This window comes from Trichosurus vulpecula, chromosome 8 (genome assembly GCF_011100635.1).
Source record: "Trichosurus vulpecula isolate mTriVul1 chromosome 8, mTriVul1.pri, whole genome shotgun sequence".
NCBI classification, from domain to species: Eukaryota; Metazoa; Chordata; class Mammalia; order Diprotodontia; family Phalangeridae; genus Trichosurus; species Trichosurus vulpecula.
This window is the reverse complement of record NC_050580.1, coordinates 205,523,708-205,546,904: the sequence shown is the minus strand read 5'-3', so window position 1 is coordinate 205,546,904 and position 23,197 is coordinate 205,523,708. Positions and strand designations below refer to the sequence as shown.

At 40.7% G+C, this 23,197-nt stretch overlaps 1 protein-coding gene across 1 annotated transcript in view; it reads right to left on the bottom strand.

The window, feature by feature from the left end:
- Positions 1-23,197, bottom strand: part of DPF3 (double PHD fingers 3) — a 420,028-nt gene that overhangs the window by 174,590 nt on the left and 222,241 nt on the right. Inside the window, 2 exon segments of the mRNA XM_036736699.1 lie at positions 7,650-7,709; positions 7,711-7,778. Coding sequence (XP_036592594.1) covers positions 7,650-7,709; positions 7,711-7,778 — 128 coding nt within the window.

Genomic DNA, 23,197 nt, shown 5'->3' with positions numbered 1-23,197 from the left:
TAAATACAATAGCAATGACTTTACTGATAATAAAGGATGATAAGGATATCATTGCTAAAAAAAAATTATATTCCCCTTGGCCTCCACATTCACCAGTGCAGCACACTGGGTCAGAAAGATGTTCCACAGCACGGTGGGAACTCTGCCAAACTTCAGGAACAACAGCTCCCTGGGCATTTAACATTGGTAGTCCTAAAGACCATGCAAATCCCCAGAGCAGCTTCCTTTCCTCTTTAAAGGAAAACTATCCCAGCTTACAAAAATAAATATTGTTTCTTCTTCAGAAGGGATATGGTTGCGATTGAGATTATGGAAAGGAAATGAGTAGAATTGTCAAGTTATTAAGAGATAATACACATTGGCTATAAAAGTTTAAACTAGGTCCTTAGGGTTGAGGTGTAAACACCCACAAGTTTAAAGAAAAAAGGCTAAAAATCTCAACTAGTATGAGAGTAAGGGAAATTATGCAGTGACTTGTATCAGGTATGCTTGATTTCTGCCATAGGTGAAGGACTTTTAGCTATGTTCTAAGTGTAGGTCAATCTCTCTCTAGAAAAGGTTAATCAACTTGGAAAACGCCTATGCACACTTCAATTTGTTAGGGACAACACAGAAATTCCTAAAAGAAATAATGAGGCTTCAGTGCAGGGGAAAAGGGCATCTGAGGTAGAGAGGAGAATGAGCCTCATCAGATGTTGGAGAGTAAAAGGGTGTTACCCAGAGGGAAAGGGGGAGGAAAAGAAGAGCTGTAAAATCTGAACCTAAAAGCAGATTTTAGGCTCCTTCCAAAGAGGAGGGTGCTGGATGCTCCAAGGGGGAAGAAGTTGCTTTACCTTCAAAGAATGATGTAGCAAAGAGATCATTCAGTACAGATCAGGGGAAGGATCAGTAGTGGTGGTTGGTGATTATCTACTCAGAGATACTGAGACAGTTTTTTTTATCTGATAACAACAGAGAGGTCTGCTGCCTTCCTAGGGCATGTCTCCAAGACAGAGATACTCCCAAAACTTATCAAAAAGGATAACTACTCCCCACTTCTGCTGCTCACTATGGGCGTAAATGTTACTAAAGGAAGGAATACTATCAATACTTATCAAGTCAGGCAAAAAACTGAAGATCACAGGGGCACACGTTGTGTTTCCCTCACTCTTGTCCATTGAAGGCAAGGAATAAAGAAGAGAAATGTGAATTTGGTAAGCTGACTAAGAAGGTCTCAGAATGTCTCAGAATGGGATTTGGACTTTAGGACCACAGCTTAAAATGTAGGAATGACAGATTTCTGGTCAGAGATAGAGTATATCCAGCAAAGACTGGTGAGAATGTATTTGTCAAGGGTCCCACAAATCTAATTAAAAGAACTTTAAATAAATAAATAAGAGAGGAAGAAGATACCTATGTACAAGGTGTTCCTAAAGTCTGGACACATAGGAAATGTGGAGTTATTGCACCGAGTTCACATGAATCTGCAAAGTGCATCAACCTTTGCATCACAAATGATGGAAATCATATTGAAGATGTTATTTGTTAATATTCCAATTAAATAAAATGTGGTTGAAAATTTCATTTCATTTCTTGAAAATAGCATTTTTGCCTGTGTGTCCAGACTTTAGGAACACCCTGTATATCTATCAATCCAGATACCATAGAGAGTATCTACCATGAAGAAAAAATAGCAGTACAGATGCCCAGAAATTCATAGGAGAAAGTAGCAAAGCCCATGATCTCCATGTGCCAAAGTTTAGCAACAAGTAAAAGAACTGCTAGTGGAAAATTTGACCTCGAAGAGTCCACTGAAACTTCATGGGATGAAATCTATGACTGGACTATGGCTATGAATAAGTATATCTTATTCAAAATCCAATAGGTGGGGCAGCTAGGTGGCACAGTGAGTAGAGCACTGACCCTGGAGTCAGGAGGACCTGAGTTCAAATCTAGCCTCAGACACTTGACACACTTACTAGCTGTGTGACCTTGGGCAAGTCACTTAACCCCAATTGCCCTGCATTCCCCCCTCCAAAAAAACAAAACAAAACAAGCAAACAAAATCCAATAGGTTAACTTTAAAAAAAAGGAGTGGGGAAGCACTATTTATCAACATATACTAATGTAATGAAATCCATCAACCAAAGTGCAAAAGCATGATGGAGAATATAGGGCCAAAGTCAATGGAGGGATAAACAGAAGTGATTTTATCACTGGAGTACACTACAGATGGCCTGAGAAGAAAGAGTAAATAGATAAGCATTGAGGGAAATAGAATACGAGCCTGGCACAGAAGCATGACATAGTAGTGGTAGGGGACTTCAATTATCAAGACACTTAATGGAACTCTTGCCAAAAGTATTGCAGCTTATACATTTTTTACCTGCCTTAAAGATAATTTCATCATTCAGAAGGAAGAAGAAACAACAAGAAAAATCTCTATTTTGGATCTAAGCATCATTAACAAAAAAGGACTAGTGGCTAATGTGGAAATGATAGGTCCCTGGTTGGGGTTGGAGGGGAGTGACTACTCCCTCCCAGAGTTTATGAGAAAGAAATGAGCAAATCTGAGCAAAATCTGACAAGCAACCTAGATTTCTGGAAAATAGATTTCAATTGATAGGAAAGATGGGTAGGATGCCACAGATTAAAATTTTACAAAATTAAAATTCCTATCCTAAAAGGGATGGAAACTCAATTCCAGTGAGGAATAAAAAATGGGATTTGTCTGAAAAGACCAATATGGATGCACAGGGAATTTACCAATCAACTTAAATTTTAAAAAGAAATGTGCAGATAAGTGTGAGTTCCTCCACCCAACATTCATTGGACTTCATTCTCCCCCACCTCCCCCTTATTCCTGATGTTGTACCACCCCTCCTTTCTTTCTTAAGAGTTTAATATTGCCATTTCAAGGTTAACCATGGATGATGCTATTGGCTGCCTTTTTTGACCAGGGCTCCAACGTACACAAAGCTGACTTCTCAAGAAAAGATTACCCTCAGGCTGTCTTTCCCTCCGTTGTTAAACCCTAGACATCAAGATGTGTCTCAGGGTATGGACAAGAAAGACACTTATGTAGGGGATGAGGTCAAAAGCAAAATGGTATTCTGCCCTTGAAATATGCCATTTAATATAGTACTGTCACCACTAGAATGATGTGGAAAAGATCTGGAACCATGCATTCTAGAAGCACCTAGGAGTACAGTGGATTGAGCACTGGACCTGAAGTCAGGAGCATCTGAGTTCAAATCCAGCCTCAGACACTTGTTAGCTGTATGACCCTGTGTAAGTCACTTAACCTCTCTCTTCCTCAGGTTCCTCAACTATACAATGGGGATAATAATAGGACCTGCCTCTTGGGGTTGTTGTGAAGACCAGATGAGATAATATTTGTAAAGCATTTAGCACAGTGCCTGGCACATCAAAAATGCCAATGTTGGAGCAGCTAGGTGGCACAGTGAGTACAGCACCAGCCCTGGAGTCAAGAGGACCTGAATTCAAATCCAGCCTCAGACACTTGACACATATACTAGCTGTGTGACCTTGGGCAAGTCACTTAACCCCAATTTCCCTGCCCAAAAAAATGCCAATGTTGTGTTGTCTAGCAATAATACCACATACCCAGACTTTGGTTAAAGTATGCAAAAGGATATCAAATCACTAGCCCCTAGATCATTACCTGCCCCATCTTGTCTGTCTAGATTCGAGGTTGGTTCTCTCCTGGCTTCCCTGTATACCTTTTAGTAAATGTGCATCAGTGAGCAGACGTATTATGAATCTGAGTCCTCCACTGTCTGCCACAAATGCTTCTAAATGGACAGTTACATTTCTGGTTTTTGAGGTTTTTTTGGTCAAAGGGTATGACATGATAATTGTCTCTCACCGAAAGATATGAGATTAGCATAGCTTATTTGTTTATATGGTACTTGACTCCAGGATTAAAACTGGAATTGTGAAAGTAAAGCATTCTGAGCATGTTGGAAGCAAATATTCCCGAAGTCCAACAGAGTGTCTTCAGGACATAAACACACCCACTTGCACGTGCACACACACATATGTACACACACAATACACATACACATATATACACATATGTATATATACATATATACATAAATGTGTATACACATACACACATATTATATAATATGTCATTCTAATATTCTATGATGCATCATTATAGGAAGAAGGCTGCCCTGCTTTACAAAAGGAGCCAGCTGGGTGATGCAGGGGATAGAGTGCTTGACTTGAAATCAGGAAGATCTGAATTCAAATCCTGCCTCAGACAACTTACTTAGTTGTGTGATCCTGGGCAATGCACTTAACCTCTGTTTTCCTCAATTTCTTCATCTATAAAATGGTGGTAATAAAACAACCTAACTGGGTTGTTGTGTGGCTAAAATTAGATGACACATATAAAGTGTTTTACAAACTTTAAAGCACAATAAAAATTCTAGTTATTGTTGTTGTAAATCCAGACAAGGTGAGCAGGGGTATTAATTACCTGTAGCTTATGTAATCATTCAAAAACTATTTGTGTACCTTCATCTTTTTTTTCCATTGTCAGAGTCATAATGGCCCCCTTTCTTGCCCCCTGACATAGACGTGAATGAAAGCCCCCCTAGGAATTCAGAAAGATTGATATCAGTGCTTGGGAGAAGTAAGAAGCTTTAAGACTGATTCAAACAAAAGTGTACATCCTAAAGGAAGAAAAGGAATGAAATGTGCAGAAGATAGAAGCAAAGTTGGGTGACAGAGGATGAATTTTAAGATTGTGGCACCATCCTGTAGAAATAGTCGGAGAAGTGCCAAAATTCACAGTGAAATGCAGCTGGAGGGGGAAGTCTGGGATAACAAAAAGGGGGTTATTTTGTAGCTATATTGGGAGAAAAAGCGAAATTAAACAAGGGATAGGAGTTTTGCTTGGGGTGGGTGGAATAATGATAACTGACAACAAAGAGAAAGTGGAGCTGCTCAAATCTTATTTTGCTTCTATGTTCCCTGTCAAGGACAATGACCTTAGTACCGGAAATAACAGAACAAAATTACTCACAGGGAGTGGAAAAACAACATAAGTAAAGAGATCATAAAAGAACACCAAGTTGCCTATGATGAACTCAAGTCATTTGTCTTAGACGAATTGTACTCTCAAGTCACAAAAAAAAACCCTGGCAGATGTGATTTACTAAGTCATGGTAAACAAGGGAGTTACTACAAGATTGGAGAAAGGCAAATCTCCGAATTTTTTCCAAAAAGGAAAGAGAACAGTCTGCAAACCATAGGCCCATGAGCTTGACTTCCCAGGAAAATCATAGAACAGATCATTAAAGAGATGGTGGTGAACATCTAGAAAGGGAATCAGCAATTGCAAAGAGCCAACCTGGTTTCTTCAAGCACAAGGCATGCCAGACTAACCTCATTTCTTTTTATGACAGGATTACTAAACTAACAGAAGAGAAGAATGCTGTGGATATAGTTTGCCTACATTTTAGTAAAGCTTTTAATGAAGTATCTCTTATTATTCTTGTGGCAAAGAAGGAAAAATATGGATTAGATGATAATACAACTAAATAAAGCCAGAACTAGTTGGCTAGAAAGGCTCTTAAAGAGGAAATGGCTGAGTGTCCATAGGGCAGGAGGTCATCAGCAGAAGATCCCAGGGATCTGTGTTTGGCCCTGAGTTGTTTAACATTTTTATCAATGACTTGGATAGAGCGATAGGTAGCATGCCCTTCAAATTTACAGATGATACAAAGCATGATGGAGAGCTAATGCTATCAAGATGCAATACTCCAAAAGAAACTTGACAAGCTAGACCATTGGGATGGATCTTAATTAGATAGAATTCAATAGGAATAAATATCAAATCTTACAAGTGGGAATAAAATCAGTTTCTTAAGTACAAGATGGAGGCAACATGGCTAGGCAACAGTTGTTCTGGAAAAGATCTGGGGGTTTTAGTGGGCTGCCAGCTCAATACAAGTCAGCACTGTGACGTGGCAGCCAGGGACCTTGGGCTGCATTGAGAGACACAACTTCTATAAAGAGATACCACTGTATCTTGCCCTCCCTCTGTGGTCATTTTTAAAGTGTTGTACAAATGTGAACTTATTATTAGTGGACTGTGCATATATTTATGGGAAATGATGTTTTAGACATTGGACCAATTTTAGTGCATTCAAAGCAGAACCAGCCCCCAGTTTAATACAGCATGTCCCTAAAGTCTGGACACATTGGAAAATTGACGGCAACGTGGAATTATTGCATCAAGTTCACATGAATCTTGCAAAGCGCATCAACCTTTGCTTCACAAATGATGGAAATCATATTGAAGATGTTATTTGTTAATATTCCAATTAAATTTCATTCATTTAATTTCTTGAAAATATGCATTTCTGCCCATGTATCCAAACTTTAGGAACACCATGTACTATGGAAAGAAAGTCTCATTTTTCACTTAAGCACCAAATCCAGCAGATTTGATGCCTCCCCGTGAATGGGAGGCAGCCAACCCATTGGAAAAAGCACTAGATTTGGCTTCAGTCTATCTTCAAATCCTGATTCTCCTGCCTCTTGTCTGTATGTCCCTGGACAAAAGTTATTTAACCTCTCCGAACCCCATTTTGCTCATCTTTAAAATGAATGGGGTTGGACTAGATGATCTCCAAGGATTCTTCCATCTTAATCAATCAATCAATAAATGTTTATTAAGTGTCAACTATATACAGGACACAGAAAAAAAGGAAAACAATTCCTCCTGCCCTCAAGAAGCTTAAAATCTAATAGGGAAGACAAAATCAGTTAAACATTTATTAAGTGTCAACTATATACCAGACACTCAGCACTGAGGATACAGAAAAAAAAAGGAAAACAGTTCCTGCCCTGAAGAAGCTTACAATCTAATAGGGAAGACAAAAATCAATCAGTTAGACATTTATTAAGTGCCTACCATGTTCCAGGCAATGTATTAAGTGAAGAAAAGAGGCAAAAGATAATTCCCACCTTCAAGGAGTTTATGCTCTGATAGAGAAGATAACAAGCAAACAAATACATACACAACCCACCAATAGGTCTGAACAAGCAAATGTTGGAAGGTAAGCCTGTCACATTGTCGGAAGCCCAGCAAGCGTTGGCAGGAATATGTCCATTTAATAACTTGTTTACAATATGATACTATACAGTTACATGATGCAATATTGTGTCATCAAAATTTCAATGCACGAAAAAAACACAAATTTACAATAAATTATTAAATTTAAGATGCATCATTTTAAAAATATATATTTTATATTATATTAATGACACAATTTAAAAAAAAAAACCATTACAGGGTTAAAGAAAGTAGAATCCCATGGGGGTGTGAGTAATTTTTTTAAAGGGGGCAAGTAGGACAAATAAGTTTGAGAACTTCTGACTTAAAGGAAGCCAGGGAAGTCAGTAGAGGGAGAGCATTCCAGGTATGGGGGATATCCAGAAAGAGAATGCCAGGAGCCAAAGGTAGAGTATCCCCTTCATCTCTAAAACTATGATCCCTGCAAATTCAACTTATCAGAATATGGTATTAGAGAGCAACAGCAACCACATAGGTCAGATGTCCTCACCTCAGGACAAGCAGGGGAGGAATCAGGGAAACTCTCCAGCAATCACCCCCCAGAAGTCTGTACCTGTATTTCCTGGATGCTCTCTTCTTCTTTGGCATCCACCTTCTTCTCAATCCCTTCACCCTCGTAACAAGGCTTCCAGTGTGGTGCTTTCTGATGTGAACCCATCTTTCTTCAGGGGCAGGTCCACTTCTGAAAAGCAAGGAAAACGAGAAATATGTTGGACTTTGGTAGTAGCTGTGGATACTTAAGCAAAGCAAACTTAAAAAGAAAGACAGGAGAAGGTCTCTAGGGTAGCAGTCATTTTCTCCCAAGCAGAGCCAGGTGGTGATTTTATTATTTTTTTTCAGTCATATCTGGCTCTTTATGGTCCCACTTGGGGTTTTCTTGGCTGAGATACTGAAGTGGTTTGCCATTTCCTTCTCCGGCCCATTTTACATATGAGGAAACTGAGGCAAACAGGATAAAGTGACTTGCCCAGGGTCACACAGCTATGTGTCCAAGGCTGGATTTGAATTCAGGAAGATGAGACTTCCTGACTCCAGACTTGGCATTCTATCCACTGCACCACCTAGCTGCCCTTCAAGTGAGTATAGTAAGAGAATAAATATAGATAGAAGCATATATTTGAGCCAGAGGGAATCTTAAGGGTCATTTAATTTCATCCCCCATCCTCTTATTTGAAATATAAAGAAACTGAGGGCCTAGCAAAGAAAATGACTTTCCCAAAGTCTCACAGTGGCAATAAATAGCAGCCAGGTTTTGAACTTTTGAACCTCGACTCATGATTCCTTTTGCTGCACCATATTGCCTCCTTTCTGTACTATCCAGGGATTCCTTACCTAGGGCACACACATGCCCCCAAGGGATACTAGAAGCTTGTCAAATAATGGTAATTTTATAAATAACTATATCTGAAAATTAAGTAATACTTCTCATGTGCATATACATAACAAACTCTAGAATTTATTTTCTTTCATTGTGAATAGAGGGTACACAAAAGTTTCTCTAGAGTGATTAGATATGGGGAGTGAAAAAAGGTTGGAACCCCCTGCCTTAGACTTTCTGCAGACTCTTTGTGTTTCAAGATCCCAAACTAAACATGGTAGTCTAACGTCAGATTAATGACGAGAATAAAGGGAAGTTGAGGTCACAGTTGATGTTCACCATATTTTTATTTCTACTTGCCAGCATGATATGATTTTGGTGATGGCAACATCACGTTGTGGACTATTCCATGGTTGTCAGCCTACTAAGACCACCACACCCCAAACCTGATCCTATCACATCCTGCTTACCTCAGATCAACCCAGTAGACTAGTAACTAAACACTGAGGCTATGTGGGCCACGAATTTGGGGAAAAGGAGGTATAAAAGGATGAAAACACATAAAAGCAAACAAACCCACATCATTCTAGCCCAGTTGATCAAAGCATAAAATAAATATCAATAATCATGATTACAACAACATCTAATGAGATTCGTATAGCACTTGTTAACATTTACAAAACGCTTTACATATGTTTTCCTTTGAGGAAACACACAAGCCTTGGAAGGTAGGTATCATAGGTACTATCATCTCCATTTTACAGAGGAAGAATCAAAAGCTAGAAGAGCTTAAGTGATTTGCCCAAGCTCAAATAACTAGTGCCAAAGGTGGGATTTGAACTCAGGCCTTTCAGATTCCAAGTCCAACAATTTATCCATTAGACCAACCTTGTTATTCCGTCATTTCAGTCACATCCTACTCTTCATAACTCCATTTGGGGATACTAGAGGGGTTTACCATTTCCTTCTCCAGCTCATTTTACAGATGAAGAAACTGAGGCAAACAGGGTTAAGTGACTTGCCCTGGGTCACACAGCTAGTAACTGTCTGCAACTGGATTTGAATTCAGGTCTTCCTGACTCCAGATCCAGCCCTCTATCCTCTATCCAGGTACCACCTAGCTGTCCTATTATGCCAACCTATATATTGGATAAAAGTGGGCAAAATAGTAGGCTAAAATAGATATAATGGTTTTAAATATTCTGATTTAAAAGTTTATGGTGTTATGTCATTTGTTAATATAATTTTCCTAGTAATATCCATCTAATAGAATCAAACTAAATGTGACTATTTCTATTACCTGGTTATCGTCTTGGAAGATATCATCCAAAGGCATTACTCTAGCCGACCTGCAAAACCCATGGGTTTCCAGCATTGCTGATAACAGCACCTGAGGTCAGAATAAAAAGGCAACTGATCCCCCTCTAATTTCTGCCCACAGGGGAAGAACAGGGAGGGCACTAGAATTAAGAGGAGTTGGGAAGGCTTCTTACAAAAGATGGGATTTTAGTTGTACTTAAAGGAAGCCGGGAGTCAGTAGAGAGGAGCTCCTAACAAAAGTAAATACCAGGGCTAAGGAAAAAAAAATGGTATCAGAGCTAAGAGGGAAAAATAGGTCTGAGATCTTGCAGGATGTAAGTCCTGGTTAATGACTCATAAGGTGAAGCTGAGCTCTAAGTCTTTTTATGTGTCTCTTTTTTCATGTCCTCATGTGAATGAAAGGATTAACTAATGCTTTGAGCCTTCACATTTACAGTTTAACACAAATCCACTGCATCAGGTGGCATGGTGGAGTAGATGGAGCACTGGACCAGGAGGCAGAAATCCTGGATTCTAATCTGGGCTCTTTACCCTCTCTGAACCTCAGCTGCTTCATCTGTCAAATTGTGGGGTATTAAGAAAGAGTCAAGATTTATATATATTTACATACATGTATAAAATGTTTTATAATATGTATAGTATTGTAATATCTCTAAATATATTTTAAATAGAATATTTTACATAAAATGTTTTCTGTATGTGTATATGCACTCACACACACATATCTAACACACTAAACATAGATCATAAAACTGTTGGATGTCAAGACCAAGTAAGTATATATTAAAGTATTCAATCTAAACCAAAGTGACTAACACAGATTCCTAAGTTAAGTACCTTCTGCTCCAACATAACTAGCACCTCAGCCTACTCCTGAACCACATGTGGCAAGCCATCGTGCTACCTAGGAGAAAACTATCCAGCAACAAACATTTATTGAGCATCTTCTGTGGCAGGCACTGTGCTAGGCACTATGGATAAAGTTCAAAGAATTAAACAATCTCTACTCCTAATGGGGAGACAAGTAATTACAATGTGTGTATCCATGTCTGTGTGTATGCGTACACAGGATAAATATAAAGTGAAGGGGAAGGAAGGAAACAAACATTTATTAAGCATTTGCGATTTGCCAGGCAGTGTGCTAAGCATTTTACATATCATCTCATTTGATGCTCACGACAGCCCTGGGAGGTAGATGCTATTATTATCCCTATTTTACAATGGAGGAAATTGAGGCAAATTTGGGTTAAGTGACTTGCCCAGGGTCATACATGTCAGAGGCCAAATTCTAACTCAGATCTTCCTGACTCCAGCCCCAGTGCTCTATTTATACACAAAAAAAGTTCGGTATTTTAGGAGGAAGAGCTAGTTAGTAATCAGGGGAATCAGAAAAGGATTCACATAGGTGATGGTGTTTGAGCTGCACCTTAAAGGAAGACAGCATTCGCTGAGGAGGCAGTAAGGAAGAAGTGACTTCCAGGCAAAGATATTGGTCAACAGTGGAGACAGTTTCCTGTATGAGGAATAGAGAGGTCGGTTTGGCCGGATCACAAAGTGTAGAAGGGAGGGAGTGATGTCTAATGAGGCTGGAGACATAGGCTGGGTCCAGATTTTATAGGGCTTTAAAAGCTAACTGAGGAGTTTTTAGTTTATCCTAGGGGCAATAGGAAGCTGCTAGAGTTGGTTGGGCCACGTGGTCCTAGCTGTGCTTAGGGAAAATTAGTTTGGCAACAATGTGTAAAATGAAGTGGAGTGAGGAGAGAGTGAAGCAGAGAGATCCATTAGGAGGCTGTTGCAATAATCTAGGAGACTGGTTATGAGGGCCTGAACTACCGTGGGGGCGGGTGTCACATGCATGAGATGTTGTAAAGGTAAAGCACAAGATTGGGTGACTTTATTAGACAAATGGTGTAAAGGAGCGTATGGAGTCAAGGTAATTTTCTTTTTGTTCTTGAGTCATTTCAGTCGTGACGGACTGTTCATGACTCCACTTGGGGTTTTCTTGGCAAAGATCCTGGAGTGGTTTCGCCATTTCCTTCTCCAGTTCATTTTACAGATGAGGGAACTGAGGCAAACACTGAGGTTACAAAAGGAATATGGTGGAGCCTTTGACGGAAATAGGCAGGTTTTGAAAAGAGGAGGTTTATCGGGAAAGTTTGGATATGTTAAGTTTAAGCTGTCTTTGGAACATCCAGTTTAAACTCCCCGTAGGTGATGGGTGATCTGAGATTGAAGGTCAGGTGAAAACTGAAGCTAAATATATAAATCTGGGAATCATTGCCATAGAGAAAAGAGTGTTAAACCCACAGGATCTGATGAGGTAAACCTCTCCTGCTCTCATTTTTCAACCCATTCTTGGTTCTTTTTCTCTTCAAAAGAATTTGAAGCCATTTTGGTTCCTCCCCATTTTCAGAGCTGAGTCAAGGCTATAGTCACTGAGCCCTGCTTCTAGGCCATCACCTGTCATCTTGACTTCTGTCTTACCACTGGATTCTGATGACTGAAGGAGAGAGTAAACCTGACAACTTTGAACAGCTCTGCCTCGCTTAAACTCAATTCACAAACGAGTCAAGACATCATCACCCTCGCGATGTCACTGGTCCTCTTCTAGAATGAAGGACAAACAACAAAGACAACACTTCCAAGGTTCAAATAATGAGTCCTCCATCTTGCCCATCAGTCTCCCACCCTGTGGCATATGTTCACTCCCAAGTCAGTGTTTACCCAAAACTCTTCATGAATGTGGAACATCACTGAATGATACCTCCACGTGATGGTCATCGGCTGATAGGGAATGAGAGTTGTCTGACAAAGTCCTTTCAAGTTTTGACATTTCTGTGATTCTGTGACATTTGGAGATCCCCTTGGAAGCTTAGATCCCTTTTTTAAAGTTGTTCCTGAAAGCATCCATAGCCATTATAACATGTGTGCACATATACACGTGTTATTTTAAGATTACCCTATTAATACATGTATATTTAAAATAGTTCATATGATAAATAAATATACATGAGAGGCAGTATGTCATCACGGATCCAGAAGTGATCTGAGAGCCAGAAAGACCTGCATTCAAGTCTCTCCTCTAATGAATATGGGCTGCAAGGGTCAAGTGAATCACTCAGCCTTTCAGTGCTTCAACTAACTAAGACCGTAAGTTATAAAGAAGGTGCCAATCTGTGCTGGTAGAAGGAATTTCCTCACCTGGGAGTATCCATTCCTAAAGAAACACAAGTCCAATCCTTATGTGTGTTATATGAATGTAGTATAGATAGATTTGTTGTTGTTCAGTCATGTTCAACATTTTGTGACCCCATTTGGGGTTTTCTTGGCAAAGAGCTTGTACTAGTTTGCCATTTCCTTCTCCATCTCATATTACAGATGAGGAAACTGAGGCAAACAGAGTTAAGTGAGTTGTCCAGAGTCACAAAGCCAGTACAAGTCTGAGGCCAGATTTGAACTCAGAACATGAGTCTTCCTGACTCTAGACCTGACACTCAATCCACTGCACCACCCAGCTTCTCATAGATGGATGAAAGAAAGAAAGAAAGAAAGGGGGTGGGGGGAGAAACAGAGACAGAGAGAGAGAGGCAGGGTAGGAGGGAGAGAGAGAGAGAGAAAGAGAGAGAGAGAGAGAGAAAGAGAGAGAGAGGAAGGCAAGGGAGGAGAGGAGGAGAGAGGAGAGAGAAAGAAGAGAAGGAGGAGAGGAAGGAAGGAAGGAAGGAAGGGAGGAAGGAAGGAAGAAGGAGGAAGGAAGAAAGGAAGGAAGAAAGGAAGGAAGGAAAGAGGAAAGGAAGAAAAGAAAGAAAGAAAAGAAAGAAAGAAAGAAAAAAAGAGAAAGAAAGAAAAAAAGAGAGAGAAAAAAAGAAAGAAAGAAAGAAAGAAAGAAAGGAAGGAAGGAAGGAAGGAAGAAAGAAAGAAGGAAGGAAGGAAGGAAAAAAGGAAAGAAAGGAAAGAAGGAAGAAAAAAAAGAAACAAAGATGGGCGCTAGAAAGAAAGAAAGAAACTAGTAAGAAAGAGAAAGAAAGATGTAGTGTTGTTTATATAGATATGTAGACAAATACAAATATACACATATAAATATATATTTAAGATATATGTATCTATATAGTATATGTTATATTGCATACATATACAGATAAACATATAGCTTACATAGCTACATATCACTATTTATTTATTAATATATAAGAATCATTTCCCCTTCCAGAGCAAAGCAGTAGCTACTGTCACCCAAGCCAGGAGCCTCACTGGGCCCTGGTATGCAGCCCTGCTTCCATTTCTAATTGGGAACAGGATATTTATTGGGCATCTTCCAGCACAATCCACCATACCAGAGACAGCTACTATGCAAAACAAAGCAATCAGTTTCCAAATTTAAAAAATTATAAACTGTCTTATACAAACATGAGTCAAACTACACAAAGTGTTGGGTCTTTAAAAACAAATTTTAAAATACCTCATCTATTAAATGCAGCAGCTTCTGGTCAAGAGTCTGTATATGGATGTACATGCATATATACATATATACATGTACACACATGCATGTATATTCACATACATATGGGAGATTGGTGCTTAGCACTATATGAGTGTATATTTGTACACATATACATATAGGAGATTGGTGATTGGTTATATTATGTATGTATACATACACATATAAGCATACATGCATGTATATATAGGAGATGGGTGATTGTGATATCTACATATAGGAGAATGGCAATTAGTTTGAGAGAGAGAGAGAGAGAGAGAGAGAGAGATAGGTAGATAGAGGTATGTATGTTTACATACCCACATATGGTGACTGAATGTATACATACATACATGTATAAGCATACATGCATATATATATAGGAGATTGGGGACTGATGATATATATGATATATATGATGCTATATGGCCCACTGGCCATACAGTGCAGCCTATAACCACGGGCATTGCATAAGCAACCTAAGCATGCCACCTAATTCACAGAACGAAGAGCTACCACTGGGTGGCTGGAACCACTAAGCTCATTAACAGGATGTGGCGAGATCAGTCTCAAAGTGCAACATGGGAGCTCCTTGAGTAATTAAATCCCACGTCACTTAAAAATGCAAACACCATAGATGTCACACGCATGTAGAGCCCTAGTTTTTCTGCTTCCATTCTTTCTTTTCCACAGCTCAGGGTGCAGGTCTGGGAACCCAAAAGTCATATAAGGATTATAATAAAATATGCCATATAAGAAACAGATTAAGACAGCTCTTCTTTGGGGAAATATACAGAGAGAAGAGCTGTCTGTTAGCTGTCGAGTTTCCAAGAGATACCATCTTTCGGGATCCTGTGCTCTGCCAACAGACAGACTGCCCCAAGGGAAATTGTGGTGAAACACCCAGACAAGGCACATCCATCCGTCCATCCATCATGTGCTCTCTCTGTGACTCAGGGGCACGGAGATAGAGTTACAGTGTAAAGGAGGAGGGGGGTGGAGGGAATGCTTTAAACAATAGAAGAAAATCGTGTTGCTTAAATGATTGGTGTGTGTGTGTGTGTACACACACATACACATTATATAGTGGGGGAGGGAAGAGATCCAACCCCTTCTCTAACCCCCTTAGCTTTTCTTAAACACACCAAAAAAAGGCAGTATATCCCTTTCTGGTTGTAATTCTGAGGTGCTCATTTCAGGGTACTTCCTTGGATTTACACACCACCTTTCACTAAGGAGCAAAAGGAGCTTAGAGGTCATTATCTCATTCTCCCATATCAGATTCCCTGCGAGGAAAAAAGAGGGAGCTGGTTTTGTTATCTCTCACTTCACAGAAGGGGAAAGTGGGGCCCAGAAAGGTTATGTCATAAGACAATGGCTGAGCCAGGAATAGAACCGGTCAGTTGACTGCTCACCCAGGCTCCATCTTCTTAGCCGCTGCCTTTCTTTTGTTATTCTTAAGGCTGAATAGCGATGGAACACACAGTGAGGGCACTTTTCTCTAAGGCAGCACAACTCGCATTTCTGAATGTGATCCTATCTCTGCTCCCCACCAAAAACCCACCACATTCTTATTTATTTTGCCATTCTACATGAGGAGAGGTGTTTTCCCAGTACTTCTCGTTGCTTCCCTTTGTAACAAGATACTGGCTATGCGTCCATTCTCCACCCCCACCCCTTCTCTAACTCTGAAATGGATGTTCAGGGTTATGCTTCATCACCCAAAGGTCTGTTATACAAATATGCCCCTGGAGGTTAATATGAGACTACTCAGTTCATTTCACCAATGGCCTGAGCCATAGGAAAACATCCACAGTGTCAAAGCAAACTAACCACTGACTAATTATTGGGCCAATAAAATGCAGCCTTGTGTAATGGGGGCACTAGCCAATGAGGGCCCAGTTCTTGAAGGATTAGAAGACACTAAATGGAGGTGAGACTAGTCTGGAAGACAGGATTACAGAAGACAGAAAGGACAGATGCACAAAATAACTCATGGAATAAGTTGCTCCTTCCTTCTGAATTAAATTAACCCTCCGAGAAGAAAGCACTTATCTCCTAAAAGCTTCTAAACCCATCCCAATGGACATGATGGGGCATAGTCTCCCCTAGACTGAAAGAGAGAGAACATACCAAAGGAGAACAGAGTGAGAAGTTTCAGCCAAGAGAAGGGAGAGGATAATGAAAAGACACAGCTTGGGAGGGTATATAGAGCACCCTAGCTCAGCCAATCAATACATGCAGTAGGCTCTATGACTCATCCATCTACCTCAGACAACACAAGCAGAAGCTTTGAAAAAGATCATGGAAGAATCACAGCAGCAGAAGTGCTAGTTCTGGGACATGCCCGTAGGTCACTGGTGAGAAGAATCCATGCCCGGGATGAACCAGGACTAAGTTCTGCCATATCTGTAGGACCTCAGAAGCAGAATAGGAACAGGGACAACTAATTGCCAAAGAACAAGATCGCATCAATTGGGGAATGTTTGGGGGGAAAAACTGTGGTATATATGCAATCATGTATGAAAGGATGAATATAAGGAATTCCGAGAAACATGGAAAGATCTGTATGAACCAACGCAGAGCAAAGTAAACCACCAAAGGACAATATACACAACACCCAGAATGATGCCGATTAAAAGATCACTAAAAGGAAGCCCAATTCTGAGAAAAGGAAAAGCCAGTAATTTAGGTCCCAGAGAACAGAAAATGAAACATAACTAGCCTCTCTGTAGAGAGATATAAGGAGAATGTTGTCCACACTGTCAGAAATGGTCACGGGTGTCGGATGTTTTAACTGCTTTTCTTTGTTACAAGACAGGGTTCAATTTAGAGGGAAAGATGCAGGGATATTTCCAGAAATGACTGCCATGTAAAAACAAACCCAAAAGATCAATAAAAATTATTTTTAAAAATAAAAGGAAAGAGAGCTGTTCTGAGTCTCAAAGAGAATGTACAGAGATAGGTTTGTGTCAAGAGAAAAGATGCAAACAAATTAAAATAGCATAGGAGCTCAGAAAGAGAGGGGAATTGGAGGAAGGAGGGAAGGAAAAGCAAGAAAAGGAAGAAAAAGATGACTTAAAGGGAGGGAGCAATATGTGAGTGGATGAAACTTCAAAGTCCATCCAAATGCTGGACGAAGCTGGAGCAAGAAATTAGGTCCTGCCTCCTACAAACCGATCAGAACTGAGTCCTCTGAACATAGATAATGCTATTCATGCTACTATTAAAACCCAGTTGAGGGGAGCATAGAGGTCTTGCCTCCGATTTTGAGATATTGTTCTTTGGCATTTGAAACATTCCTTAGACAAAAAGCCTCCCTCTTTCCTTGCCATCATCCCTCAACTTCCTAGTGCATTCAGAAGTTGCTTTCTAGTCTAGCTTGGTGTCTGCCACACGCTTACTAAGTGCCAGGCACTGTGCTAAGCGCTGTGGTTAAAAAAAGAGGCAAAAACATGGTCTGTGTCCTCAAAGAGCTCACGTTCTAATGGAGGGGAGAGCAAGAAGTAACTAAATACACGGGAGATATATACACTTTCGGTCAAAGGTAATCTCAGTGGGAAGAAATTAGCAGTGTGGGGAACAGGGCTCCTGCCTGAAAGTAAATCTTGAAAAGAAGCCAGGAAGCAGGGGTGAAGGAGAGCCTTCCAGCCATGGGGGACACAGTGAGTAACAAAAGAGAGTCCTATGATCTGAAACCGCTGCCCCCCACATCATGGGGCCCAGTAAGAGAGGCATAATAAAAATAATAATAATAATGTTGTATTACATATAGTATAATATAATAATATTGTATTATATAATATAAATAATAATATATACTCTACATGTCACACAGAATAATTACACTATATGATATTTCTATAGAAGTTTACAAAGTTTTTTTTCATACATGACCTCATTTGATCTTTAAAGGTCACTAAGGTGGGTAAGGGGGATGTTATCCCCCTTTTTACAGAAGAAATGGGTTCAAGGTAGGGTTAAATGAATTGCCCAAGTTTCTACTACAAGTAAGTGCTCGAACAGTATTAAAAAAAAACTTAGACGTCCTCATCCTAGGGCACTTCGGCACCAACACACTGACAGTCTACATTTGATGAGGGCAGTCCAAGATCACATCACCAAAAGGCAGACAGGGCAGGTGGACTGAAATTCAATCCGATCTGATCCAGTAAATATTTATTAAGCGCCTCCCACATGCCAGGCACTATGCTAATCACTGGAGATACAATTAACAAAAAGAAAGACAGTCCTTGCCCCCAAGGAGCTTACATTTAAAGAGGGAAACCACACATAAAAGGAAGCAGGAAAGGGGGAGGGGAATGGGACACTAGGGGTACCCAGGGTAGGGAGGGGGGAAGGGATGGGGAATCTTGTGTCATGGAACTGAAACCAGGAAGGACTGCAGTGCAGAGTGGAGTAATCTGAGAGTCTAGTTTCTGCCCTCTAGAAAGGTAAGGCTTTAGGAGAGTTTGGTCCTCTGCCCTCCAATCAGAGGGAAGAGGAGGCTGAGGGAGGGGTGTCAATCAAGGCTTTAGTAAGCGGCACGGTGGTGAGCTTATCCTGGGAGGGGCATTCCGTTACCTGGAGCCCAAACCAGGCAGAGCACGAGATGGAGAGTAGAGTGAAACGAAAGGGAATGTGGTCTGGGGACTTGAACAAAAGACCTGAGAATATTGAATCTGAATTCTGCATCAGCTGCCAAAGAAAAGCTTCCCCTTTCTCTGGTTTGGTTTCTCCACCTTAAAAATGGGAATGGTAATATGACCATCCTCCACCCCGGTGAATATGTGGCTTGGCTAAATTATACTCACCAAGCTGAAGCTTTTACAGAGGTAGCTTTCTTTTAAAAATAGACACAAAAACATAGACTCAACAATACACAGAATACTCAATACAACCCAGCCTTTAGCAGGCCTTCCTCAGTTCTTCCCCATGCCCTTTGCTGAAAGCAAGGAGGTCCTGGGAAACTACATGAGACAGTTAGGTGACCGAATGGATAGCGTGCTTAACTTGGGGTCAAGAAGAAGTGAGTTCAAATCTGGCCTAAGACACTTCTTAGCTGTGTGGTCGGGCCTGGGCAAGACAATAGCACCTACTTCCCAGGGTTGTTGTGAGGACAAAGTGAGATAATATTTGCAAAGCGCTTTGTAAACCTTTAAGTGCTATATAAATGGTAGCTATTATCGTTAGAAATGCCCTCAGCAGACCTGCCCCCCCACCTCCTTTACTAAAGCTGTGGCAACAGCCGAAGGTTCATCCCCGGACAAACAACGGAAGGCAGAAGGGGGGAGATGGAATGGCCTGCGTGTCTCGCCCCCCCCCACAACCCGCTCCCCGAATAATGAGACCAACTCAAGCCGGAGAAGCTGCCGTGCCAAGATTGATGGCTCCAGACTCTGACACTGCAGTAAGGAGATAAATGACTGGTCATTTCCCCTGGATGCACTTGGAGGCATCATCCTCCCGGCCGTACCAAGCTCAGGCAAGTCCACTCCAAGAGACAGATAAACACTGACAGATGAGGGGTGGGGATGATGAGGGGTTGGGGGAGGGAATGCCTGAGTGTCCTTCTCCCACAGAAGGACATAGCTAGATTCCTCCGCAGGCTGGGAGAAGGTCATGTTGTCCATTTGCCAACACCTGGCTGTAGGATTTGCTAGTCCCCTCCTTCGCCTTCCTCCAGTTCCCCCTCCCCCAGCTTTAGTCATCATCCATAGTAGAACACAGGAAAGCGGTGGGGGGAGGGGCGAGGGCAAAGCATTTTGACAAGCTCATCAATCTCAGGATACATACTTGGCACATCAGGGTTCTTTAAGTTGCTCCTCAGCTGGGAGGGCATTGGAGGGGTGAGGAAGATGCTTTGAGATGAAAAGAAATCACTACTAATATCAGAGAGAGCGAGTGGTGGGGGAAGACACAATGGGTTGGAGACTATTAGAATGTAGGGCATGTACCAAAGTGGTAGGAAACTAATTAAGATGCAGGGTTTTCAAAAACTGGGGAACTTGGATGAAGCCTTTTCCCATCTGCAGTGTTTGGATTTGACTAGGGACTAGAGCAGTTGGTGGGGCAAGGCAGTCAGTTCACTCTTCCCTTTGCTTAGGGAGATAAAGGACCCCTACCAGAATATGCAGGATCCATACCTCATCTTTCCTATCTTTGCATGGTCCCCAGTGCATGAGACCTTGCCTTGAATATAATACATGATGAATAAGTGTTCATTGAATGAACACATACCTTCAACTTGGCACTGTCCTGAGACATCAGCATCACAGGATCTCAGAAGCCATGTACAGATACCTAGACGTTACGGTGGATAAAATGCCAGTCTTGGACTAAGGAAGATCTGGATTCAAATGCAGCCTTAGAGACTTGCTAGCTATGTGACTTCTCTTAAACACTCTCAGCCTTAGTCTCATGATGTATATAATAGGAGGGTTGGATTCAATGGTACCTAAGATTCCTTTCGGCTCTAAGTATACGATCTTATGATCTGCTAACTCATACTTAAAGCAGGACTGCTGTATGATATCCCCAAATGATCAACCAGCCTTTGTCTAAAGTCGTCCAATGATGAGGAACTTGCTATATCCTGAGGCAACATATTCTGGTTTTTTAGGCAGCTCTAATTGTTAGGAAAGTGTTCTTTATGTTAAATCAAAATCAGCCTACATGTTGCTTCTACGTATTGTTTCTAGTTTTGCCAACTGAACCAAAAGGAATAAGCCTCATCATACCAGCCCTTCAAACATTCAAAGACAACTGTCATGTTTCCCCTTAGTCTTCCTTTCTCCCAGCTAAAAACCCCCAGTTCCTTCAACCAGTTCTTACATAGATTATCTAGATTAGATCAGAGATGGGGACAATAAACTTGAGGAGAAGCCAAAGAGGATATTGGAAAGTAGCCAACTTGATCTTCCTTCTGGCCAAAAGAGAAGTCTGACTGTGTCCTTCTGAGGGAGAAGTATGGTCAGAGAGCTACCAACTGTCATTGTATGACATGGTTTCCAGTCTCGCTACCCTAGTTACCTTCCTCTAGGTGTGCTTCAGTTTTTTGACACACTAAAACTCCAAAGGATCCATGATTTCCCCAATGTGGGTTGAGGAAATCAAAAGATACAGTTTACAACTCACCCAGGTCTACCTAGCTTACGTGACCCTCATCTAGGTCTTCTCGCAAATTCACTACAGAAGATGCCACTTACCCTAATGGGGCTTCCTAACATTCTCTCAGTATTGTGGGGATAACAGTGGAGCACGCAGGTTGTCCGTCAAGTGTCCCTCGTACCTGTGATGAATTTGTCTTTTTTTCGCAGGCACATTTTTCTCTGATGACATCCCTCACGCCATTCTCCTGTGAAATTTTTCATTTGTAATGTGTCACAGCCAGCTTACGCCCACCACATGCCTCCCTATTGCTCTTCAGAGGTGGTAGCATTCCGTGACTCACAGCTATAGCATCATCAAAAAAAAATTGGCATTATAAAAATGGCCCTTTGTTTCAGGAAGAAACTTAGAATCATTAGAAGCACCACATAATTTCCCCAAAGCAATCTAGCTCACTCTCTGCCTCTTGTTCATTCATTATCCATTTGCACTGTCTGTCCTAGATATACATACTGATGGATGAGCTCTATAGATTGTCCATCTAATTCTGTGTCACAGTCTGAACAAGAAGCATTCTTCAACTAGGGTTTTTCCTGTGCAAACAATTAGGCCAAACTCTTTTGAATGATTAGGAGGCTCTGCAGTGTTCCAGGGAATTATGCAATCAGGATAATCTTATTTGCAAACAAGAGCATCAGGAAGCATATGACCACCTATATGGAACTGCTCTATCACTTGGACTCTCTGCCAGACCTCCGCCATAACAGAAGCAATCATCTTTGAAGCGCATCCTTCCTCCTTATTTAATGCCTTGAGCGTCACTGAAAATCTGAGCCTCCCACAAAGCTATCTCTTTCGTTACGTCTTTCAAGGCATCTTATGTGATTTTGACATAATGCTTAGGAGACACCTCATTGGTAGGGTCTTGTAATATCACAGTCTGCTATGGAATGTAGTTTACAAAGTCTGCAACATAAAGGAATAATCCTGTTCTAATGCTTTCATTACATATACCCTCAATAGGTAAATGGATTATTCTCATTAAAAAAATGTATAGATGGAAAATAGGCAAATGGGCTGATGATTATCTCGTCTCCCTTTTATTTTTTTGGTAATATGAGTGCTAAGATTTTTTTTTTCCCACACTCTTACATCCTCCCTTCTTTCATGTTCCTTCCAAAAATATGGTACCCAAAACCACCTAGAAGTCATTCTCTCACCTATAAGTTCTTTCCATTATGAACTGGTCTACTTAAATAATTCTACTTAGTTTGATCTTCTTAGCTGACTTGGTCTTTGATACTGAAATCATTTCTATCTATTCCCTTCTAGGTACTTGGGTTCTGAGGCCTAGGACACAATAAAAGCTCCTATACAATAAAGGGCCAAAGTCATACACTTTTTAAAAAGTGTACTTTATTGGTTTCACCATGAACTTTCTGAGTTTCCCCTAGAAATCACTTACTAATTTTGTGAATTAATTTCCCAGACTATTAAAAGGATATAATATTGTCCTTAACAACATAGATCAATTGACTTTGAAGTGAAAGGTACCCAACTGATTGCAATGACTATATCTGAATTTAGTCCTGAAGCTACAAGAAAAATTTGTCTCAAGATTTTTGTTGCTACTTTTTAATTAAATTAGGCCGTTTTTTCCCACTAGGAATCAGCTGTTTTCCATCCACTGCGTATGTATTTCTTCAGCATCTTTTGATGGATGTTTACTATCCACTCTTCCTTCCCCATTTCTTGAGGAAAGAGATAGAGATACCATTATTGAAAAACAGCCCAGGAGAGTTCCAGAATTGAACTACGCCCTCCCCAGTCCCATACATAATATAAATTGTGACCTGTATTCATTCCGCAAGCATTTATT